General features: G+C 40.3%; 1 protein-coding gene and 1 long non-coding RNA gene across 5 annotated transcripts in view; one reads left to right on the top strand and one right to left on the bottom strand.

Annotated features, from left to right (window-relative positions):
- The first annotated feature begins 1,371 nt into the window (after positions 1-1,371).
- Positions 1,372-22,710, top strand: part of MAST2 (microtubule associated serine/threonine kinase 2) — a 211,016-nt gene continuing 189,677 nt past the window's right edge. For 3 of the 4 annotated variants that reach the window (XM_070609713.1, XM_070609712.1, XM_070609711.1), the window contains exon 1: positions 1,571-1,935. In XM_070609713.1, the coding sequence (XP_070465814.1) occupies positions 1,708-1,935 (228 nt within the window). In that variant the 5' untranslated portion in view covers positions 1,571-1,707. Of the gene's footprint in view, positions 1,936-22,710 lie in introns of all 4 variants that reach the window. The other variant, XM_070609709.1, reaches the window with a different exon arrangement.
- On the bottom strand, positions 4,148-22,293 carry LOC139081907 (uncharacterized). Its single transcript, XR_011537382.1, has 2 exons — positions 22,084-22,293; positions 4,148-6,702 (listed from the first exon to the last, which is right to left on the bottom strand). It is a non-coding gene; the product is annotated as an uncharacterized lncRNA (long non-coding RNA).

Below are 22,710 nucleotides of genomic sequence, written 5' to 3'. Positions count from 1 at the left end.
TTTCCCAGTCAAGTAGGTGAGAGAAGATAAGACTGGAGCTGAAGTGGTGCCAGTGGGATGGAAAGAGGAGACAGATTAGAGACAGCAAGGTTACAGAAGCAACAGGACTTGTTCGTTAATCGGATACGGGGGCAGGATGGGAAGGCAGGAGGCTAGGACGACTTCCAGGTTTCTGGTTGAGGCAACTGGATGGATGGTGGTGAGGAACTGAACCAGGGAAAACAGAAGCAGACGGGTGGTGACAGGCTGCAGAGTACATTGGTTGTGTGTGTAAGCTGTGGTATCTGACACACCTTGGTGACAGACCTCTTGGCTCTGCACTTACTGGCTGTGTCATATTGAGCATGTTATGTAGCTTGAGACTCAGTTGCTTCAACTGTAAAATGGAAATAATACAACTTACCTCCTGTTTGTGTATGTGGGAATTGAATGCACAGTGTCTGGTATCCAGTAGGCATTCTATAATATTAGCTATTATTATTTCTCAGAAAAGTTTCAGGGACGAGGCACAGGAAAATGGGTGAACCCTTAGGAAAGGCTTCTGGGAAAGAACTCTGGTCAAATCAATGAGGAAAAATGCAACATTGTGGCAGACCAGCTGAAGCCAGAAGGAGGAGGCCAGACAGGGTTAAGCTACAGCCACGTGGCTGAGCAGATGAGTCACTGGAAGTGGCAGGCTGGGCCGCCCAGGCCACAGCTCGACTGGCTGTGGCCAGGCTGGACTGGGCTATAATATGACTTCATTGTCAGTGGGGAATCATGGGGATGATTCTGGAAGCCTTTTTGTCCTTCCTTTCCCCTTAGAAGGAATCCATCACTTCCTCCTCTTTTACAGCACTCTCCACGCTCTGTCTTGCTTTCTGGAAGCAGCAGGAAACAGTGGAAAGGGACAGAAAAGCCAGAGTCCTGTCTAGTTTGGTCACTGATTTACTGAGTGACCTAGTGCGTCACTTCACCTCTGTCTTCTTATCTGTAATATGAGAACGAACAGACCTACCTCCATAGTGTGATGTGAAGGTGACGGCTGGCAGGTGCTCAATAAAAAGGCACGCATTAGTGTTCTATTCATCAGTTGTATATTTTGTCTCCTTCCTGCTCCTCGTCCCTCTCCCTCTAGGACATTGAGGACACTGCTCAGTTCTAACGCATTTTTGGATCCCCAGCATTTAGCTTGGCCCGCACACAATTTCATGAATGGATGAATGAAAGAATCAATGAGCGTCCGCAGCCGCGGCCGGCTCATCGGAAGCCCCTCCCCCTTCCGCTCTCCCCACCGCGCGGCGGGGCCAAGGGCGGGTCTCTCGCGACCGTTCGCTGGCGCGTGCGCGGGAGGCCGCGCGCGGCCGGAGGCGGCGGGCTCCCGGTGCGCGCGCGCGAGGGAAGAGGAGGGGCGGGGCCGGGCCAGAGGCTGGCGGGCTGCTGGCGGTAGAGCCGGCGGCGGCGGTGGGTGGCCAGCCGAGCGTGTGCCGGGTGGGAGAAGACGGGGCGGCGGCGATGTTGCTGCCGCCTCCGTGAGGAGCGCCGAGGAGGCCCCGGCTCTTGAGGCCCCAGAAAGCGCGGAGGAGCTGCGGGCTGGGGTCGGTGGCTTCGGGCGCCCGCCCGGGCATGGTGGCCGCGGGCGGTGGTTGGTGCGGCAGCGCTGCGGCCCGGGGCGGTGCGGGGCCGGGACGGTGGCGGCGCTGACGCCCGTGGAGCCCAGCCGCAGATATGAAGCGGAGCCGCGGCCGCGACCGCCCGCAGCCGCCGCCGCCGGCCCCCCGCCGGGAGGATGGGACTCACCGGGCGGCGGAGCTGCCCCAGCCCCAGCCCCAGCCCCAGCCCCAGCCCCAGCCCCAGCCTCAGCCTCAGCCTCTACCCCCGCGCCGGCGAGCGCCGCCCGGGAGGCAGCGACTGGAGGAGCGGACCGGGCCCGCGGGGCCCGAGGTCAAAGAGCAGGTATGGCGGGCGGGGGTCCGGGAGGGAATGGATGGGGCGGGGGGGAGCCTGAATGGGAGCGATGGGGGCGGGGGATCTCAGGCGGGAAGACTTAGGCTTGGGCGTTGGAGGGGTGGGGACTGAGTAGTTCGGCAGGAGGAATGGGAGGTCTAGAGAGGCAGAAAAATGGGGGGTGGAGAAATGGAAGTAATGTCCTGGAGTTGAATGGGCAATAGGGGAGCAGAGGGATGAAAAAATGGTCCTGTGGGCGATTGTAGTCAGCGGTTCTGGATGGGAAGAAGGGCCACTGGAATGTAGGCTGGGAGTAAATGAACTGCAAAGAATAGGGTTACTAAAGAGGTAGTGAGTTATCCAAAGGGGTAAATAGTGTAAGGTAGGGAAAGTCAGTATGATATAGTAAATCTTACCCTACTTTTTAGAGGTTGTCTTGATAGTTATAAAAACGGATGTCATTCCTAAGCATTCTCTGATTTGGCCATCATTATAGTCTTGTAGGAGTGTGTTCAGAATCATTGTTAAGGTTCTCCTCAGTAACGATCTGTTTCATGTTAAAGCACTTTTTAAAACATCTGCATGTGTGCCATCCCAAGTCTAGTACTGTGAACAGAATTCCTATATACAGGCTCTGCCTTCTAGGAGTTTACCACTGAAAACACCTTGATGGGAAAACACAGAAAGCAGTGTAAAAATATTCATGGAGTTTCTGAATGGACAGGATGTGTTTATATAGTTTATTAATCAAGTTCAGGTGTATTTACAAGTAGAGGGTAGAGGTCAGTTTTATCAGGGAGGAGAAGTTGCCACTAGTAGCTGTAGGAAGTTTAGTGAAAGGAGAATATGTGGTCCTTGATCTTGTGAGATTTGCAGAAAAATGTTCTGTAGGTAATGAACTCTAGTGACAGCTTTCCTTTTGCACAGCTCTACTTGACACCCTAGTGACTTCATCTTTGAATCTTTCAAGCTTTCTATTAGGTCTCCTACCTCTTTCCCATCACTTAAATAAGTATTTTCTTAGACATCCTTCTTTATTATATAGTTTCAGTGATGCACATACTACCACTTGGATGTTTTTCCCCTTTGTTCTTTCGTCTTTTCTTCTCCACCCAGTGCTACAGACTCCATAATTGGCTATCTCTGCCCTTGCTTTTAGGCCACTGAGTATTGTCCTCGTGCTGTAATTTCCTCCCTCATCCTTGTCTTATATATTCTCTGCAGTACCTATTTGAAACTTTTAAAATGTACTTAATGCCTAGATCCTTTCCTGACTCAATTTATCTGGTCCAATTGACCTTATTCCGTGCTTCGTTAAAGTCTTCAAGGTTATTTGATTTTCCCCTCTTTAGGTCAGAATTTCTGTGTTCACTCATCCTTTGCTTCAGTCTCAGAGAAAGAAGTCTTCATTCTCTTCTCCGAGGCTAATTCCTCTATTTATGTCCTCTCTCCCCTACATGCCCTCTTGTCTGGTGTAGGCCCTTGTTATATATATTATTTTCTCTTTGTCATATACCTCAATTAAAACAAAACACAATTTTTCTGAGTTGTGTAACCCACCTAAGCTACTTTGTTGTCTCCTCTTTGCTTCACCAGCAACCTTTAAAAATGAGTTTGTATTCACTGTCTCCACTTCCTCACCTTGTATACATTCCTCATATTACGGTTTGGCTTCTCCACTTAAACTCTCCCAAAACTGATGTTTTCAAGGTCACCAATAACTTTGTATGTTTGTTTATTTACTTTTTTTTTTAAAGATTTTATTTTTCCTTTTTTCTCCCCAAAGCAACCCCCCCCGTACATAGTTGTATATATTTTTTTTAGTTGTGGGTGGGTCCTAGTTGTGGCACGTGGGATGCCACCTCAGCATGGCTTGACAAGTGGTGCCATGTCCGTGCCCAGGATCCGAACTGGTGAAACTGTGGGTCACTGAAGCAGAGTGCGTGAACTTAACCACTCGGCCACGGCGCTGGCCCCTACTTCTTTTTTCAAAGATTGGCACCTGAGCTAACATCTGTTGCCAATCTTTTTTTTGTTCTCCCCAAAGCCACCCAGTACATAGTTGTGTATTCTAGTTGCAGGTCCTTCTAGTTGTGCTATATGGGATGCTGCCTCAACATGGCTTGATGAGCACTGCCATGTCTGTGCCCAGGATTGGAACCAGTGAAACCCTGGGCCACTGAAGTGGAGTGTGTGAAGTTAACCACTCAGCCATGGGGCCTGCCCCGTATTTACTTTTAATTGAGGTGTGACTTACATACAGTGCACAAATCAAAGGTTCGTTCATTCAGCTCAGGAAATTTTACAGAATGTGACCACTACTCAGTTCAAGATGTAGAACGTTTCCAGTACCCTGGAATGCTCCTTTGTGCTTTCTCCTGGTTATTACCCTCCTCTGAAGGTAACCACTCTCCCAACCTCTATCACCATGGATTGGTTTTGCCTCTTCTTGAACTTCGTATAAATGGAATCTCACAGTTTATACTCTTGTGACTAGATTCTTTCATTCAAGTCATGTCTGTGAGATTCATCTATATTATTGCTTGTAGAGATAGTTTGTTCTTTTTCATTGCTGTGTAGTTTTCTATTGTGTGAGTGTACCACAGGGATACTAAAACTTCTTCCATTTTAAATTAAAAAGCAGTGCATGGCTACTTGTGAAAAGTTTTCATTGTGAAAGAATTACACAGGGAGATATGTGGCAGTCTCAGGGACCTGTAAGTGACTAAATCTGACAGTTTTCCCCTAGTCCTCATCCCCTTGACCCCTGTGAACTATTTGCATTGTTGACCATGTGTTCCTTCTTGACATTTTCTTTTCTTCTCTTTTGTCATAATGACTATTCCACTTCTGTTTCTCTGACTGCTGCTTGTGTGTCTTTTTTCTCTTTTCTCTGCCTGTCCCCTAACTGTTCCTTGAGGATATGTCTTCTGTCCTTAGTTCTTTCCTTAATTGTACTTTGTTTTTTAACAGGCTTACCCTATTCATGCCAGGTGCTCAGGATGTGGGACAAGGGACTGTAGTCCTCTTTTATTCATGGTGTTGTGTCACATAACCTCCTTGTAGAGTGATCTGAGTGTCTAGGCCTGACCTCTTTCCTTAGCTCTACATTTCCTTTTTTTTTTAGAGATTGGCACCTGAGCTAACATCTGTTGCTGGTCTTCTTTTTTCTCTTCTTCTCCCCAAAGCCCCACAGTACATAGTTGTATGTTCTAGTTGTAGGTCTTTCTGGTTGTACTATGTGGGATGCCACCTCAGCATGGCCTGACTAGCGGTGCCGTGTTTGTGCTCAGGATCCGAACCAGTGAAACCCTGGGCCGCCGAAGCGGAGTGCGAGAACTTAACCAGTTGGCCATGGGGCTGACCCCCAAGCTCTACATTTCCATTTCTGTGCTTAACGTTTCCACCATAGACTCAGCATTTGGGATCTTAACGTTTGTGACTTTATAATTTGATAATGTCCTTGAAAATCCATAACTTGAAATTATTTGATTTTGAAAAGATAAAAATTTGAGTTGTGTGTGTTGAGGCTGGATGGACTCCATTCATTCAGGGAGTAAGAACCTAGTTGATCAACAAGCATCCACCTCTCACAAATGACTTTGTTCTCCGTTTCTCATGATGTGGAGTCATGCTTGGTATACTTTATACTGTGCTGGTATTTAGGAATAAGTTCTGAACAGGATGCAGGACTTGAATCTCTAGAAGGTCAGTGACTTACTGTATCATTAAAATAGAATCTATTATTTCTCCTTTGAAATGTGCTTCTCCTTGTGTCTTTCCTTTTTCTTGTCATCACACTTGAAATTGTATCCGTGGTCTTTGAATTCTCTTTCTCCCTTGACCCCCTTATCCAGGTTCTGCTGATTCTACCTTCATGATGTCTTTCAAATCTTTATTGTCATCGTCGTCATCTTAATTCAGCATTTATAAACTTTTGTCTTGGTTGTTGCCATACCTTAGCTTCATTTATTATGCTTTTTAGTCTTTTAGCCTCTAATTTATTCTGTATTCTATTAAAAAAAAGATTAGAACTCATTGCCTACTTGAGTTCCAGTGATAGATAAATATTTATTAAATGATCATTTCATTTCTTTATCTTCAGAAACCTCATTAGCTTCTTATTACCCATAGACTTAAGTCTGAGGACCTTGGCATTCAAGGTCTACTTGATACTTAACAGTTTTTGTTAGAAACAGAGTTAGATGCCCCTTTTCTAGGTCCCCAAGACTTGGCTTTGTCTCCATAGTAGCATCCATTGTTGTCTTCTCTTTCTCATTAGTAAGTTCTTTGAGGCCCAGACTGTTTCATTTACTCTTGTATACCTAGGGCCTAGTATGGTATTTGAAACGTAGTTGTTAGTCCGAATATTTATTGGAAATGTAGATATATGCTGGTACTTGAAACAGATACTTGCTCAACAAATATCCTAGTTGGTTCTCAGTCTCTCATCAGAGGAAAAACTCCTCAGAGGTTGTTTTATTCATCAATGCATCCCCAGCTTTTAGTGTTTTAACTAGTATATAATGGGCATTCAGTAAATATTTGTTTATTGCTAGGCACTTTCATATACTTATTTTAATTAATCATTCATCTGAAAAGATCTTCTCTGCCTCTGCCTGTTAAAATTCTTCTCAAGCTTCCAGGCCTAACTCCTGTCACAGAAACTGTTTGAAGTTTTTCCATGTGGGATCCTTGGAGGATCTTTGATGGGCTTCAGTAAATCTGTGAATCTCCTGAAATGCACAGGAAACCCAAGAAGTGAAAGCTTGGGTTCTGTAAGATTAAATGAAATAATGATTAGAAAGCACATATTAGATAGGTGCCTAATAAATATTAATTATTATCTTATTTTGTTTCTATAACACATTGATCCATTTCTATACAGTAGTTTCTGAATAAATATTTACTGAATGAATGAATGAATGAATCAGTGTTTTAGTACTTCTGCCCTTCTGTATTCATTTTGTATTATTTCATTTCTGCTTTTAAGTTGTAAATTATTGATGGTAGGAAGTATATCATCATTTCATGTACCATAATGCAAAGTCAAGGGCTTTGCTCACAGTAGGTGCTAAATAATTATTGAATGAATGAATAGAAAATGATTAAAATATTTTGGATATGGGTGATTTGAGTAATAATAGAAGTATGATAGACAAGTAAAGGAAATGAGACTTTTTTTTTTGGCTGAGGAAGATTTGTCCTCAGCTAATGTCTGTTACCAATCTTCTTCTTTTTGCTTGAAGAAGATTTGCCCTGAGCTAACATCTGTGCCAGTCTTCCTCTATTTTGTATGTGGGTCGCTGCCATAGCATGGCTGCTAATGAGTGGTGTAGGTCTGCACCCAAGAACTGAATCCAGGCTGCCAAAGCAGAGTGTGCTGGACTTAACCAGTAGGCATGGGGCTGGCCTAGAAATGAGACATTTTTGAGGATGGAGGAAGATGGAGTTCAGTTTTAGTTCCTAGAATTCCCTCAGCACTGTTAAGGAATTTTCAAAATTATTTTCCTGGAAATCAGCACCTTCTCTTTCCTCTGCACTCTAATGTTAGTACATTGGCAAAAGCAAGGGGTAGAAAGTGCATAGAGGGGAAGCTGCATAACTGTGTGTAGGGAACGATAGTCAGTCTGGTATTGTTGGAGCTTGAGGTTGAAGGCATAGATAGTGAGTTAAGAGACTAAAGGAGCCTGGATTGTAGAAGGTCTTTAGTACATGTAAAAGGGTAATAAGTAGGGGAGCAGGATGGTCCTACTTGTTTTTTAGCTGGATTACTCTGGTAACTGTGTGGAGTGTAGAATGTAGGATTGAAACATGAGCATTTGAGAGTTGTTCTGAGTTTTCAATACAGAAAGTTTATTAGCCCTCCCTCCCCTCTTATCCAGAAGTGATAGAGGGTAAGGGCCAGCTCCTGAAACCTGTTAGCTTTGGAAGATTTGAATGCATCAAAGGTACTGGGACCAGAGAGCCTGGGGTGGTTGAAGCAGGTCTGACAGTGTTCCCTGATGAGGGTAGGACACATCTGCTTACAGAGTTTTTCCATCTTTGTTCTACTGGATACCTCTTAGCCTAAAGATCAACCTAAAAGCTTTTTTCACCCCAGTTATTCATGGTGACCAATGACCAGGACCATCAGAGGCAGCCAAGTATGGCAGTCACTATGTCTTCCTCATTGCTGATTGCTTCATTGCTTCATTGATTGCTGTATGGTTCTCTGCTAAATTTACTACCTAGCTTTGTACTCAGTGAAATCCCTATGGTACCTTGGCAATTATTACTTTCCTTCAGTAGGTGTTGATTGTTTTTCATCATTAATATACATAGTAGGGCTTCCAAAGGGGTTTGAAAACTGGGGTTGTTGGATCAAGGGCTAGTCCTGGGCAAAGAGGAAAAAGTCCTCAAGGAAGAACAGAGGTTTAACGTTATTAGGAGTAAGGGCTTACACAAAATGCATTGTTAGTGAGACGTGGTCGACCACCTTTTTGTTTGGGCACTGTACCTCATTGTTAATTCCCAAAGACTCTTTCCTCTTCTCTGTACTACAGCTGTGCATACAGTGGATGACAGTAAATAATTGGTGGGAAAAATTGACATCAGCCTATGTTCATTGGGTATGTTTTATCTTTACTGATAATTGTTCACTTCTACAATCTCAGTTTTGAACTTGCCACGCTCTGACCTTCACATCATCTTCTATTTCTCTAGTTTGCATTCCTTTTAGAATTTCCTTTCCAAAATTGTTCAAACTCTTTGGAACTTCTGGTTCACTGATTTTTTTTTTTTTTTTTTTACTATCTTTTTGTTGTCAGTCACCTCATGCCTCTGCTTCCCTCCTTATCCAACTTAACATTTCATGGGCTATTATAATCATTCTTGTGCACGTACGTTCAGTTCCCTTGCCTCTTTTCCCTTCTCTCATACCTACGTGACAAAACTCCAGCCATGATTAAACCAACTCTCTGTCTATTCTGCACCTGTATCTAAACAGCTGAATGTGGCTGGAGAAAAACACAACCGTGCCGACATCTAAATTTGTGATCATGAACCTCAAGGAGTCTGTCTGCACTGACAGGCAATCCTATAACATTTCTCTAGTCCATTCACTCTTAAGTGATAGTTTAATCTTTCTCTCTCCTCAGACTTCCAACACTCTCTTTGTCCTCTTTACTCTCAGTTGACGTCCTTGCTTCCCATTTCACTGAGGGAAAGAGATAATCAGAAGAAAACTTCCACAAACTCCCAATACAAATCACCCACCTACCTGTATTTGTACCCATATTTTTTGGCCTCTCTCATTGCTATGGATAATCTTACACCTATTAAGGTCTACCCCTACATCTAATTGAGTTCTATTCTTGCAATTCCTTCATACTCCTGAACCATTAGTTTTTCTTTTCCGTTGGTGATTCTCATCAACATACAAACATACTGTATTTTCCCTCTTAAAAACACTTCATTAACCCTATACTTTCCCTCATTCATTCTTTGATTCAACAAGTTTTTTTTGAGTACTGTTGGGATTACAGCAGTGAGAAGGGAAACAGCAAACTCTGCTTTCTTGAAGTTTCTGTTCTAGTATAGGGAATCAGATAAGATAAATATGTAAAATATGTAGTATGTTATATCGTGATAAATACTGTGACAAAAATAAAGCAGGGAAGGGGGATATAACGTATTGGGGGATTATGGTTTTAAATAGCATTGCCAGGAAAGGCATCTCTTTGGAATGGGATAAATGAGTAAAGACCAGAAGGATGTAAGAGAAAGAGGCATTTAGATTATCTGGGGGAAGAGTGTACTTGGTGGAGGGCATAGGAAGTGCCCTGGGCTACCTCCACCTTTGAAATTTGTGTTTGAGGAATAGCAAGGAGGTCAGTGTGGCTGGAGGGGAGTAAGGAAGGAGAAGAGTAGTCAGTGAGCTCAGAGGGGAAAGGTGGGGAGAGGAGGGCTGGTTTGTGAAGTTTCACATTGTGAAGGGCCCTGTAGGCAGTTGTATGGATATCGGCTTTTACTGGCTTTAAGTTGAATGGGATGGGAAGCCACTGGAGAGTTCTGAGCAGAGGAATCACATGATCTAACATTCATTTTAATCTGATCTTTGGCTGCTTTATTGAGAACTGACTGAATGGGTATGTGGAAGCCAAGAGACCAGTTAGGAGGCTCTTAGAGTAATTCAGGCAAAAGAGCAGGTGATAAGAAATAATTGTCTGTGAGCAAGACAATGCTCCTCTTTATAAAACTACTTGAAAGAGTTGTCTGTATCTTCCACTTTCGTTTCCTCTCCCTTCATTCCTTTTTGAACCCACTCCAGTCAGGGTTATGTCTGTATCTCATTCCGCGGAAACCCTTCTGTTAAGGTCATCATTGGCTAAATCCAGTGGCCAGTTCACAGTCTTCATCTCACTTGACCTGTTGCATTTGACGTGATCATTCCATCCTTTGGCTTCTGGGACCATGTTCTCTTGATTTTCTTCCTTTCTCACTGGTGCTTCAGAGGGTTCAGTCTTTAAACTGCTTGTATAGTCTGTCTCCCTCCTGACGTGATCTCATCGGATTGTATTGTTTTACATTCCATCTGTATGCTGATGATTCCCACATTTCTTTCTTTAGTTGTGGACATTTCTTCTGAGCTCTAGACTCCTCTTTTCAGATGTCTACGTAACATTTCCATTTGGATAGCTAATAGACCTCTCAAACTAAATGTGTCCAACACCAGACTCTTGATTTTCACTTCCCAGTCTGCTTCTTCCCCAGTCTTTCTCATGTCAGTAAATGGCACTGTCATTCACTCATTTACTCAGACCAAAACTTGAGAGTTTTCTTTGGTTCTTTTCTTAACCTCGTATTCCACATTCATCCCATCAGGCCTTGTTGGTGCTACATTCAAATTGCATGAGACTTTTCCCTGTTAGCTTCATCACTACACTAATTTCAGCCTCTCTCATCTTTCATCTGGATCATTGTCAGAATCTCCTAACTGGTCTTCCTGATTCTGTCCTACTGTTCTCTCCCCCCGTGGTATTTTGCACATGGCAAGATCAATATCATTCTGTAAAAGCTTAAGTCAGACTTTGTCACGCTGCCCCTCAAAACCCTACAGTGGCTTTCCATCACAGTTTAGTTAAAAATCCAAAGTGCTTGTTTTATTCCATAAGATTCTACTTGATCTGCCTCTTGGCCTTCTCTAACTTCATTTCCTTCTACTCTTCCTCCTGTTCACTGAGCTCTAGTCAACTGGCTGCCTTGGTGGTCTCTGAATATGTGAAGCATGTCCTGCCTGAGGACATTTAAAAACTATTTAAGGACTTCTACAGTTGGTAGTTTTCTCGACTTGAGGTGTTCTTTTTCCAGATACATCTATGTGTCTGGCTTACTCATTTCATTCAGGTCTCTGTTCAGATATCACCTCCTCACAGAGGCCTTCGTTGGCCAGCCTTTTGAAAGTAACACTCTTTGTCATCCCTTTCTCTTTTTTTAAATTCAAATCCTTTATTCACCTGTTACTGTCGCATATTTGCTGTTTATTGTCCTTCTTCCATATTATAATATATGGTTCACGAGGGCGGGAATTTGGGTTTTTTTTTCTCGCTGTTATATCTCCAGCTTCTAGAATTGTATATAGAAGATACTTAATAAATACTTCCTGAGTGAATATATAGTGATTAAGAGTCACATTCTCTGACTTCAAGTTCCAACTCTGTGACCTGAGGCAAGTTATTTAGGATCTCTAAGCCTTAATTATTCCATGTATATAATTGTAATAATATTATTAGCTATTTCATAGGATTATTGTGAGGATTTAATGAATTAATCCGCATAAAACAGTTATTACAAAGCCTGATACCAAGAAGCATTCAATAAAGGTTAATTATTTTTATATTTTCAAGGTACGTGCACAGAATGTGTGAATATAGAGTTCATATTTTTTAGTGTTCTCATCTGGTTTTAGAAAGAAATGTAATAGAAAAAGATATGTCTTGACCTTTGGTTTGTTGGTGTTATTGAACTGTTCCCTTACTTTGTTCAACTTGAAAAGGAGGCTTTAGTTTCTGCATTTTTCCCTTTGGGGAAGCTTGATGGATTTCTTTATTAAGTAACTGGCTTAGAAGATAGAATAGTCTCCCTAGGGTTTAGAACGTAATTAACAACAAATTCAGGCCAAGGGAACCACATTTTTAAATTTTACAATATCATTTTAGTTGCACCAGCTTTAACGCCACAATACTTCCTAAGGGTGAACCTGAGTAGCAGATGCACAAATCCTTTAACCCTTAATTTGTGGAAAGTTAACAAGCCACATAGTTTCTCTGCCTGTATTTCAGCAAAACAGAGGTAATGTAGTATTCTCACGCCTTCTGATTTTCCTGACTATTTGAGGCCTTCAGGAATGTTTTAAAAAGCAGAGTTTAGAAATAGTTGGTAATAATTTTTAAAAAGTTCGTAGGTTATTTCAAAGGGTTAATATAAGATGATTTTGTTCAGGTGACTTGGGGATATCTGAGTCCTGCCTTTGACCAGAAAGAGAAAAGGACATTTTGTAACTACCTCTCATGCTGGTGGTCTTCTGTGCTAAACTGCACTAGTTGCTGTAGCAGATACATTCGAAAGAACTCAGGCTAATGAAGGCCTTACCATTTTCTACACCTGTCTCTGAGGTCACCCGAGGCAAGTGGGGGATCTTGTAGGAGGCTTTGATAGGCCAGGCTTAATCACTTCCACCCATTTTCTATTGCCAGAACTCCGTCACAGGGCCATGCCTAACTGCTAGAGGGCTGGGAAATGTCATTTACATGATGCCCAGGAGGAAGGTTCTGCGAACATCTAGCTAGTCCCTGCCCCAGCCCTCAAACCCCAATGTAGTCCTCAGCCAAAATTAGGCAGATATCCTCTTATTTCGCCTACAGACAGCATAGAACCATAGTCTCCTTTCATTCCCTGTAGGCCCACACAGTTTGGGGTAATAACCATTTTAAAGACAAGTAAAGGCCTTTAGCCAAGAACAGCTAGGAGATCTGGAAAAGCTTGTTTTCCTTTGTTGTGGCAGAGCTAGTTTCTGGCACCCTCCACACTAGTTCAGGTCTTGGTGGCTAGTGAGAACTGTCCTCAGGCTTTTCTCACTTTGTCAGCCCAGCCATGTGGAAGAGGAAAAGAGCCAGAAAGAAGCCAAAGAGAAGCCAGAGAGAAAGGTGACTGGGTCTCAGCTTGTCTCACTTTAATAGGCCCCTAGGAGGAGGTGTTGCCCTAGAGAGCCCACCTCCACATGTGCTTTGACTTTTTAAATTATGGTAAAATACGCAACATAAAATTTACAATTGGTGACATTTAATGCATTGAAATATTGTACAACCATCACCACTATCTAGTTCCGGAATATTTTTGTCACTCCAGAAGGAAATCTCATAGCCATTAAATAGTCATTCCCCATTTCTTCCTTCCCCCAATCCCTGGCAACTGCTCATCTGTTTTCTGTCTCTATGGACTCTGGACATTTCATACAAATGGAATCATGCAATATGTGGCCTTTTGTGTCTGGCTTCTTTCACTTAGCATAATGTTTTTGAGATTCATCCACAGTGTAGTATATATCAGTACTTCATTCCTTTTTATGGCTAATATTCCACTATATGAATCTACTACATTTTGTTTATCCAGTCATCAGTTGATGGGCATTTGGGTTGGTTGTAACTTTTAACGATTGTAATAGTGCTGCTATGAACATTCATGTACAAGTTTTTGTTTGAGAGCCTGTTTTTCATTTCAATGTTTTGGTTAGATATACAGCAATGGAATTACTAGATCATATGGTAATTCTGTTTAACTTTTTGAGAAACTGCCAAACTGTTTTCTGCAGTGGCTGTACCATTTTAACATTCCTGCCAGCACTGTCAAGGGTTCCAGTTTCTCCACGACCTTGCTAACACCTGTTATTTTCCCTTTAAAAAATTATAGTCATCCTAGTGGGTGTAAATGTCTCATAGTGCTTTTAATTTACAGTTCCCTATAGGCTAATGATGTTGAGCATCTTTTTGTGTGCTTGCTGACCATTTGTATATCTTCTTCATAGAATTGTCTGTTCAGATCCATTGCCCATTTTTCAACTGGGCTATTTGTTATTGAGTTATAAGAGTTCTATGTTTATTCTGGATATCAGACTCTTACCAGATGTATGCTTTGCAATTATTTTCTTCCATTTAGTGAATAGTCATTCACTTTCTTGCTAGTGCCCTTTGATGCACAAACGTTTTTAATTTTGATGAAGTGCAATGTATCTGTTTTTTTCTTTTGTTGCTTAGGTTTTTGGTGTCATATCTAAGAAACCATTGCCAAATCCAAGGTCATGAAGATTTACCCTTGTGTTTTCTTCTGAGAGTTTCATGGTTTAGTTCTTATATTTAGGTGTTTGATTCATTTTGAGCTAATATTTGTAAATGGTATGAAGTGAAGGTCTAACTTCTTTCTTTCTTTGTTTTTTTTTCTTTTAAAGATTTTTTATTTTTTTCCTTTTTCTCCCCAAAGCCCCCCAGGACATAGTTGTATATTCTTCGTTGTGGGTCCTTCTAGTTGTGGCATGTGGGACGCTGCCTCAGCATGGTTTGATGAGCAGTGCCATGTCCGCGCCCAGGATTCAAACCAATGAAACACTGGGCCGCCTGCAGTGGAGCGTGCGAACTTAACCACTCGGCCACGGGGCCAGCCCCTCTTTCTTTTTTTTTGACGAGGAAGATTGGCCCTGAGCTAACGTCTGTTGCCAATCTTCCTCTTTTTTTTTTCTCCCCAGTGCATCAGTACATAGTTGTACATCCACATTGTAGGTCCTTCTAGTTCTTCTATGTGGGATGTGGGATGCCACCTCAGCATGACTTGATAAGTGGTGTGTAGGTTTGTGCCCAGGATCCAAACTGGTGAACCCTGGGCCGCCAAAGTGGAGCGCATGAACTTAACCACTGTGCCATTGGACTGGCCCTTAATTTCTTTCTTTTACGTGTCGATGGATATCCAGTTGTTATAGCTGTGTTTTGATTTTTAACTCCTGAAACTGTGGCGCAGTCAGCTGAACCTGACTCAATCAGAGAATCACTCCTCTTGGAGGATGAGTGTGAACTTCTTCAGGCCAGTTAGTCTCAGTCTTCAGGGCTAATGGAGTTATCTTGTGGGCTTGTTAAAACAAGGATGGCTGGGCCGAACACCTAGAATCAGAAGATTCCGTAGGTCTGGGATGGGCCTGAGAATTTACATTTCTAACAAGTTTCCATGTGATCATGAAGCTGATGCTGCTGGTCTGGAAACCACACTCTGAGAACCACTGCTTTAGGGAAAATAGAGTAAAAAAAAAGAAATAAGTGTAGGAGTCTTATTTTGCTTAAGTTTATATCCTTAACATACTTTCTGGAACATAGTAGATATTCAGATTTCTGTTAAAATGAAGCAGAGTCTTTGTTATTACTGCTCTTCAGTTCAAGAGGAAATTACTTGGGTGAAATTCAAGCTCAAAGTTCCGCCAAAAGGATAATTAATAGGTAACAATTATTGAAGTCTTACTTTGTGGCAGGTAGTGTGCTAAACACTTTAATTCTCATATCAACCCTATAAGGTAGATAGTATTATCTCCATTTTACAGATGAGGAAGTTGAGGTACAGAGAGGTTAAATAACTTACTCAAGGTCCTGCAAGTCCCAGAGCCTTGACTCTAGAGGCTATGCTCTTAAAAAGCTGAAGTTACTTTCATTTTAACTAACATTATTTTAGAGTTAATCTGTGATTTATGGACTTGGAATTAAGATTTGATTTATATTTCTGTACTTTCATTGGCTTTATGATTTTGTGCAAAATCTCTGCCTTAGTTTTCTCTGCTAAATTTTCTCTTACACAATAAAGCTAACTCTCCTTTCTATCCCTTTCTCCGTGTTGTGCTTCTTGTCTTTTTTTCTTTGAGGAAGATTAGCTCTGAGCTAACTGCTGCCAATCCTCATCTTTTTGCTGAGGAAGGCTGGCCCTGAGCTAACATCCATGCCCATCTTCCTCTACTTTATATGTGGGACGCCTACCACAGCATGGCATGCCAAGTGGTGCCATGTCCGCATCCAGGATCCAAACCGGCGAACCCCGGGCAGCCGAAGCAGAACGTATGCACTTAACCGCTGTGCCACTGGGCTGGCCCCTTGGTGGTGTATTTTTTAAATGAAGCCTTTGAGTACCTTGAAAAAAGTATTTGATCTTGTATGTTTATATGTCTATTTGATCTATAAGTCTTATATGTCTATAGCATTTCTGTTGCCACAATGAAAAAACTGAATTCTGACTTGATAATCATTTCTTGCAATTTTAATTCTCACTTGATGTTTTGAAAAAGTGTTTAATTATGAAACATTACAAATTTACAAGAAAATACATTAGACACCTGTGTACTCACTACCTAAATTTAACAGATGTTTACGTATTGCTTTAGATTTGTTTTTTAAAGAAGTAAAATGTTACAGGTACTGTTAGCATCCCTTCCCTCCCCACTGTACTCTAGGAAGAAACCACTGTCCTGACGATGGTGTGTATTAAAATGTTTCATTAGTGGGGAAAAAAATCCGTTACTAAAGATATTTATCCATCTGCAAGATGTAGCAGTATTTGTTTTTAGATTTTATACAAATTAAGTATTACTGTATGTGTCCTTTTACTCTACCTTTTTTTCACTCAACACTGTTTTTGAGAATTATATATGTCATGGATCAGCAAACTTTTTCTTTGTAAATGGCCAGATAATAAATATTTTAGGCTTTGTCATACTCTTTCACGACTACTCACTTCTGCTGTTGTAGCATGATAGCATCTGTGAGACAACATGTAAACCAATGAACTTGGCTATCTTGCAATAAAGCTTTACATATAGACATTGACATTGGAATTTCATGTAATTTTGAGAATAATATTTCACAAACTATTGTTCTTTTGATTTGTTTTCCAACAATTTACAAATGTCAATACTATTTTTAGCTTCCTGGTTGGACATAAACATGTGATGGGTAGGATTTGGCCTGCCAGCTGAAGTTTGCCAGCCTTGATCTGTGTTAATACATTTAGATCAATTTCATTAATTTTTAACTGCTATGTAGCATTCCTTTGAATAAACAACAGTTTATCCATTCTTATAATGGACCCTTAGGTTATTTCCATTTTACAGTGCTGCAGTAAATATCCTTCGACTTATCTTCTTGTACACATGTGCAAGAGTTTCTCTTGCTGGATTTTATTGCCAGATTGCTTTCTACAGTGATTGTACCAATTTGTACTTTGACCGGTGATGTTTCCCTGTTGCCTTGCCAACCCTTGGTGTTATTGGGTTATTACTTTCTGTTAATTTGCTAGATTTAGATGGCATCTCAGTGTTTTAAATACGTTTCCCTGATTACTGGTCAAGTTGAGAATCTTTTCATGTATTTGAATTTTTTGTCTCCTGCAACTTCCTTATTCATGTGTTTTCTTGTTTTTCTTGTAGACTGTTTCTTTTTTTCTTATTGATTGTTGTTTAAATGTAATATGGAGAAAAAGCATACTTTGGACTAGGCTTGAATTCTGTCAGTAGCTCAGTAGTTTGAATTAGAAATATTTTCCAGTGTCGTTTTTATGGTTAAATCAAGATTTTAAATGCCTGGTTTGTATTGGATTTCACTAAATGTTTGTTTCTATGTTTTTTTGTTGTGCTTGTTCATTGTTACTGCTATAACTTTAAGAGTAACAGCATATTCTCTTACTTTTGTAGCAACTCATTTGGAATTTTTCTTCTCCCTTTTCTTTCCTTTTTTTCTTTTTAACCTTTTTGTTGTAAAATATAATGAGTACAAGAAAAGCACTCAAAACAAATGTATAGCTTAATGAATTATTATGAGATGAACACCCTTATGACCATCACCCAGGTCAAGAAAAAGAATTTGCCAGCCATTCTAGAAACTCCTCTCTTGTGCCCCATTCTGAACATAGCTTATCCCTCCTTCCAAAAATAATCACTATCCTGACTCAAAAAGTAATAATTTCATTGCATTTCTTTCTAAGTTTGCATCTAAGACATCACAATTTAGTCTTTCCCATTTTTAAAAACTAGATAATGTTTAAGTCTCTTTTAATCTATAGATTTTCCTTCCATCTCTTCCTTTTTCCTTAAAATTTATGTGTTGAAAAACCCTGGGGCATTTCACCTGTAGGGTTTCCCACAGTCTAGGTTGCATACTTTTGATGCATTTCAAAATGTTTCTGTGTCATTTGTATTTCCTGCATGTTACAGCTGGATACAGAGGCTTAATCAGCCTCAGGTTCAGCAAGATTATGAGTGGTATCTCAACAGGAGGTACATAATGTCTGCTTTGTGCTGTTTGAAATTTAGCAGTTTTTGATGCTCAGTGCCGAGATTCACTAATTAGGAGTTGCAAAATGGTGACATAGTTCTATCATTTTGTTTTTATTTATTAGCTAGAGTAGCTTTTTGTTTTTTGTGAGGAAGATTGTTGCTGAGCTAACATCTGTGTCAGTCTTCCTCTACTTTGTGTGGGATGCCGCCACAGCGTGGCTTGGTGAGCAGCGCTAGGTCTGTGCCTGAGATACGAACCTGTGAACTCCCAGCTGCCTAAGTGGAGTGCTGGAACTTAACCGCTATGCCGCTGGGCCAGCCGGTAGAGTAGCTTTTTAAAGAGATGCTTCCCCTCATTTATTTGGGGAAGCATTTGGTTCCCAGTGGTATAGTTTATGTAAGAAAGGCCTGATTCTTTCCTTTTATTTACCTAGTTTTAAAAATAATGAATTGGTTCCCTATCATCTTCAGAAGGTGACCAGTTAATTATTTTTTATGATCAGTGTGAGTCATGCATTTAAACGTATTTGATGGCTTTCAACCCATATTTGATGTGTTTTCTTGTACTAACTGAAGCTCAAATTGTCCTCTTGTCATCTAGGAAGAGTCTCTTCAAGTTGGTTACTTAATCTTTTTGACCCGATCCTAATAGTTTTAATAATATTTTTGCTGTTTCCTATGTCAAACTGTTCCAGGCTCATTTTCCGCCTTACACCTGGAATTAGCTGTTTCTTCAAGAACTCCCGGTTTCTTTTAATGGGAAATGGTGTTTCAGAGCAATTGCAATCTAGATCCTAAGGATACTCAGTGCTGTGAGATTGGTCATTGTTTCTATGACTTTTCAGTGAATAGAGTTAAGAAATATATATAATAAAACTACCTTGTCAGTTAACAGTGATATTTACAAAGGACTACAGAGGTTTTTGTTTTGTTTTTTCCTTCTTTACTTAATTTGCCATATATTACATCAGTATCTCCTTTCTTCCATACCAAGAATCACGTTCCCAAAGACTCAGGATAATAGAATTAGAATATCCAGGAATTATTCTTTTGCTTGATCATATGTTAAATATATAAGTGTCTCTAGTGGCAATACTAATATACTACCACCAATAATGATTAATGAAAACTGTTAAAATTTTTTTTGTGTGTGTATACTATCTCCACCTTCCCCCCTCCATTTTACTCTCTTCCCTTTAATGTACGTTGAGTCATAATTCTACAAATGACTATATATTTAATGCTAAGAACCATGTTGATATCTCTGGTTATTTTGATTGTCTGAATCTTTCTCTCTAGTAGATTCCTTAGGAAGGGCCTGTTGGAACAATAGTCCCTGAGTTGTTTTATATTGATAACAGTTTGCCTATGCCCTTTACCTTGAAGGTTATTTTTCCTGGATAGAAAATCCTTGGCTTATATTGTCTTTCCTTGAGTATCTTATATATGTAACCCTGTTTTCCATCTGGCTTAAAGAATTGGTGTCAAAGTCTGATGATGATCTAAGTTTTTCTTAAAGATCATGTGCTCTTTTTCCTTAATGCTGAAAGCATTTTTTTTTTGTTAAGAGTCCAATAATTTTACTAAGATATATCTTGGTGTTGGTCATTTTGAATTTATAGCGTGTGCATGGTGTGCTGTTTTAGTATGTAGTTTTCTTTAATTTCATACGTATTTTTTTAATTTCAGAAAAGTTATTGAATTATATTTTTAGTATTCATTCTGTTGCCTTGCTGTGATTTTCTTCTGCAGGGACTTCTATTAGCTGTATGTTGGATCTTCTTTGCCTCTCTTCAACATATCATTTTCTCTCAAATATTTCTTTTTCTTTCTTCATTAAAAAAACAACCCATTCCATTTTCCATCTCTCTTAAGGCATCATCTGTTATGTTTATTCTCTCTTGTGTTCCTTCAAGTTTAGTCTTCATTTCTTAACTGATCTTCTATCTCTAATTTTTCTTGAGCTCTCTCACCTCATTAGTAAATTTTTCTAATTCTGATTCATGTTTTGTAGCATAAATGTCTTTAGTGAATTTTTTTTAAAGATTTTATTTTTCCTTTTTCTCTCCAAAACCCCCTGGTACATAGTTGTGTATTTTTAGCTGTGGGTCCTTCCAGTTATGGCATATGGGATGCTGCCACAGCATGGCCTGATGAGTGGTGCCATATCTGCACCCAGGATTCGAACTGGCAAAACCCTGGGCCGCCTAAGTAGACTGTGAGAACGTAAGCGCTTGGCCATGGGGCCGGCCCCATCTTTAGTGAATTTTAAAATATATGTTACAGAAGGAAAGCCTAATGTATTTACCTGCAGTTTGGTTTTCTATGTTATTTCTCCCTTCCTGATTTCCTAAACTTTCTTCTTTTGTCATTTCCTTTCTGTTTAGAGAACTTCCTTTAGCCATTCTTTTAGGTTAGGTCTGCTGCCAATGAATTCTCTTAGTTATCCTTCCTGAAGGTTGTTTTCACTGGGTATTGTTTCTGAGTTGATGGTTCATTTCTTTCAACACTTGAAAAATACTATGCCACTTTATTCTGGACTCCATGGTTTCTGATGAGAAATCTGCTGTCATTCAAAAAAATTTCTTTTTCTTTTTCTTTCTATAGGTAAAGTGTCATTTTTCTCTGGCTGCTTCCATGATTTTCTTTTGTTTGTAATTTTTCAGAATTTTAATTATGGTGTTTCTTTGGGGTTATTCTGTTTGGGGTTCACTCAGCTTCTTGAATCTGTAGGTTTATGTCTTCCTGAAACATTTGGGAAGTTTTCAACCATCATTTGTTCTAGCACTTTTTCAGCCTTCCTTGCTTTCTTTGTGCTTTCCCTTTGGACTCGGATGACACAGACATTAGATCTTTTTTGTTTTTAAAGATTGGCACCTGAGCTAACATCTGTTGCTAATGTATTTTTTTTTTTTCTTCTTCCTCTTCCCCAACGCCCCCCCAGTACATAGTTGTATATTCTAGTTGCAGGCCCTTCTGGTTGTGCTGTGTGGGATGCCACCTCAGCATGGCCTGATGAGCGGTGCCATGTCCGTGCCTGGGATCTGAACCAGCGAAACCCAAGCTGCTGAAGCGTAGCACGCAAACTTAACCACTGAGCCACAGGGCTGGCCCCAGACATTAGATCTTTAGGTATCATCCCATACGTCTCTGAGTCTCTGTTTGTTTTCACTCTGTTTTCTCTCTGTTGTTTGCATTGGGTAACTTCTGTTCCTCTGTCTTCCCGTTCACTGTTTCTTTACTTTATCTCTCCATTCTCCTATTCAGCTCATTCACTCAGTTTTTCATTTTGGTTATTATATTTTTCAGTTCTAAAATTTCCATTTGGTTCTTGTTTATATCTTCTGTTTCTTTGCTGAGAAATATTTCCTGAGAAAACTTTTTCATTTGATTCAAGCATGTCTGTCTTTTCATTGACATATTTTTACCATGTATGTTTTATACCCTTTTTGTCTCTCATTTCCTCTGTTACTGCCATCTTTTGTGTTTAGTTGATTTTTTTGTGTGTGGTGAACCATTTTGATCCCCTCTCATTTCGTGTGTGCTTTTTAGATATTTTCTTTATGCTTGCTGTGGGGATTACATGTAACATCCTAAATTTATAGCAGTCTGGTTTGAATTGGTACCATGTTCAATGGCATACAAAAACTGTCCCAGCCCCTTGTGTTGTTGTCACAAATTACATCTTCATACATTGTGTGCCCAATGACAGATTTATAATTATTTTTTATGCATTTGTCTTTTAAATCATATGGGAAATAAAAAGTGGAGTTACAAACTACAAATACAATGATACTGGCTTTTATGTTTGCCCATGTAGTTACCTTTAATGGAGATCTTTATATCTTCATATGTCTTCAAGTTTCTGTTTTGTGTCTTTTCATTTCAACCTGAAGGACATCTTTTAGGGCAGAAGTAGTGGTAATGGACTCCCTCATCTTTTGTTTGACTGAGAATGTTTCAATTTCTCCCTTATTTTTGAAGGAGCGTTTTGTTGGATATAGAAATCTAAGTTGACAGTTTTTTCTGTTGGCATTTAAATATGTCATCCCACTTCCTTCTGGACTTCACGGTTCTGATGCAAAATTGGCTGTTAATCTGATTTAGGATCCCTGGTACATGATGAGTTGCATCACTCTTGCTGCTTTGAATATTTTCTCTCTGTTGTTGGCTTCGAGTTTGATTATAATGTGGGTTTTTTCGAGTTTAACTTACTTGATGTTCATGTAGATTCTTATCTTTCATCAAATTTGGGAAGTTTTCAGCCATTGTTTCTTCATATGTTCTTTCTTCTCCTTTCTCTTTTCTCCTTCTGGTATTCCCTTAATGCGTTTATTGTTTCTTTTGAAGACATCCCCTTGGTCCTATAAGCTCTCTTCACTTTTCTTCATTCTTTTTTTTTCTCCTGCTCCTCAGGCTGAAAAATTTCAATTGTCCTGTCTTCAAGATTG

Source organism: Equus przewalskii, chromosome 2 (assembly GCF_037783145.1).
Source record: "Equus przewalskii isolate Varuska chromosome 2, EquPr2, whole genome shotgun sequence".
NCBI lineage: Eukaryota > Metazoa > Chordata > Mammalia > Perissodactyla > Equidae > Equus > Equus przewalskii.
This window is presented reverse-complemented; position numbering and strand designations above follow the sequence as displayed.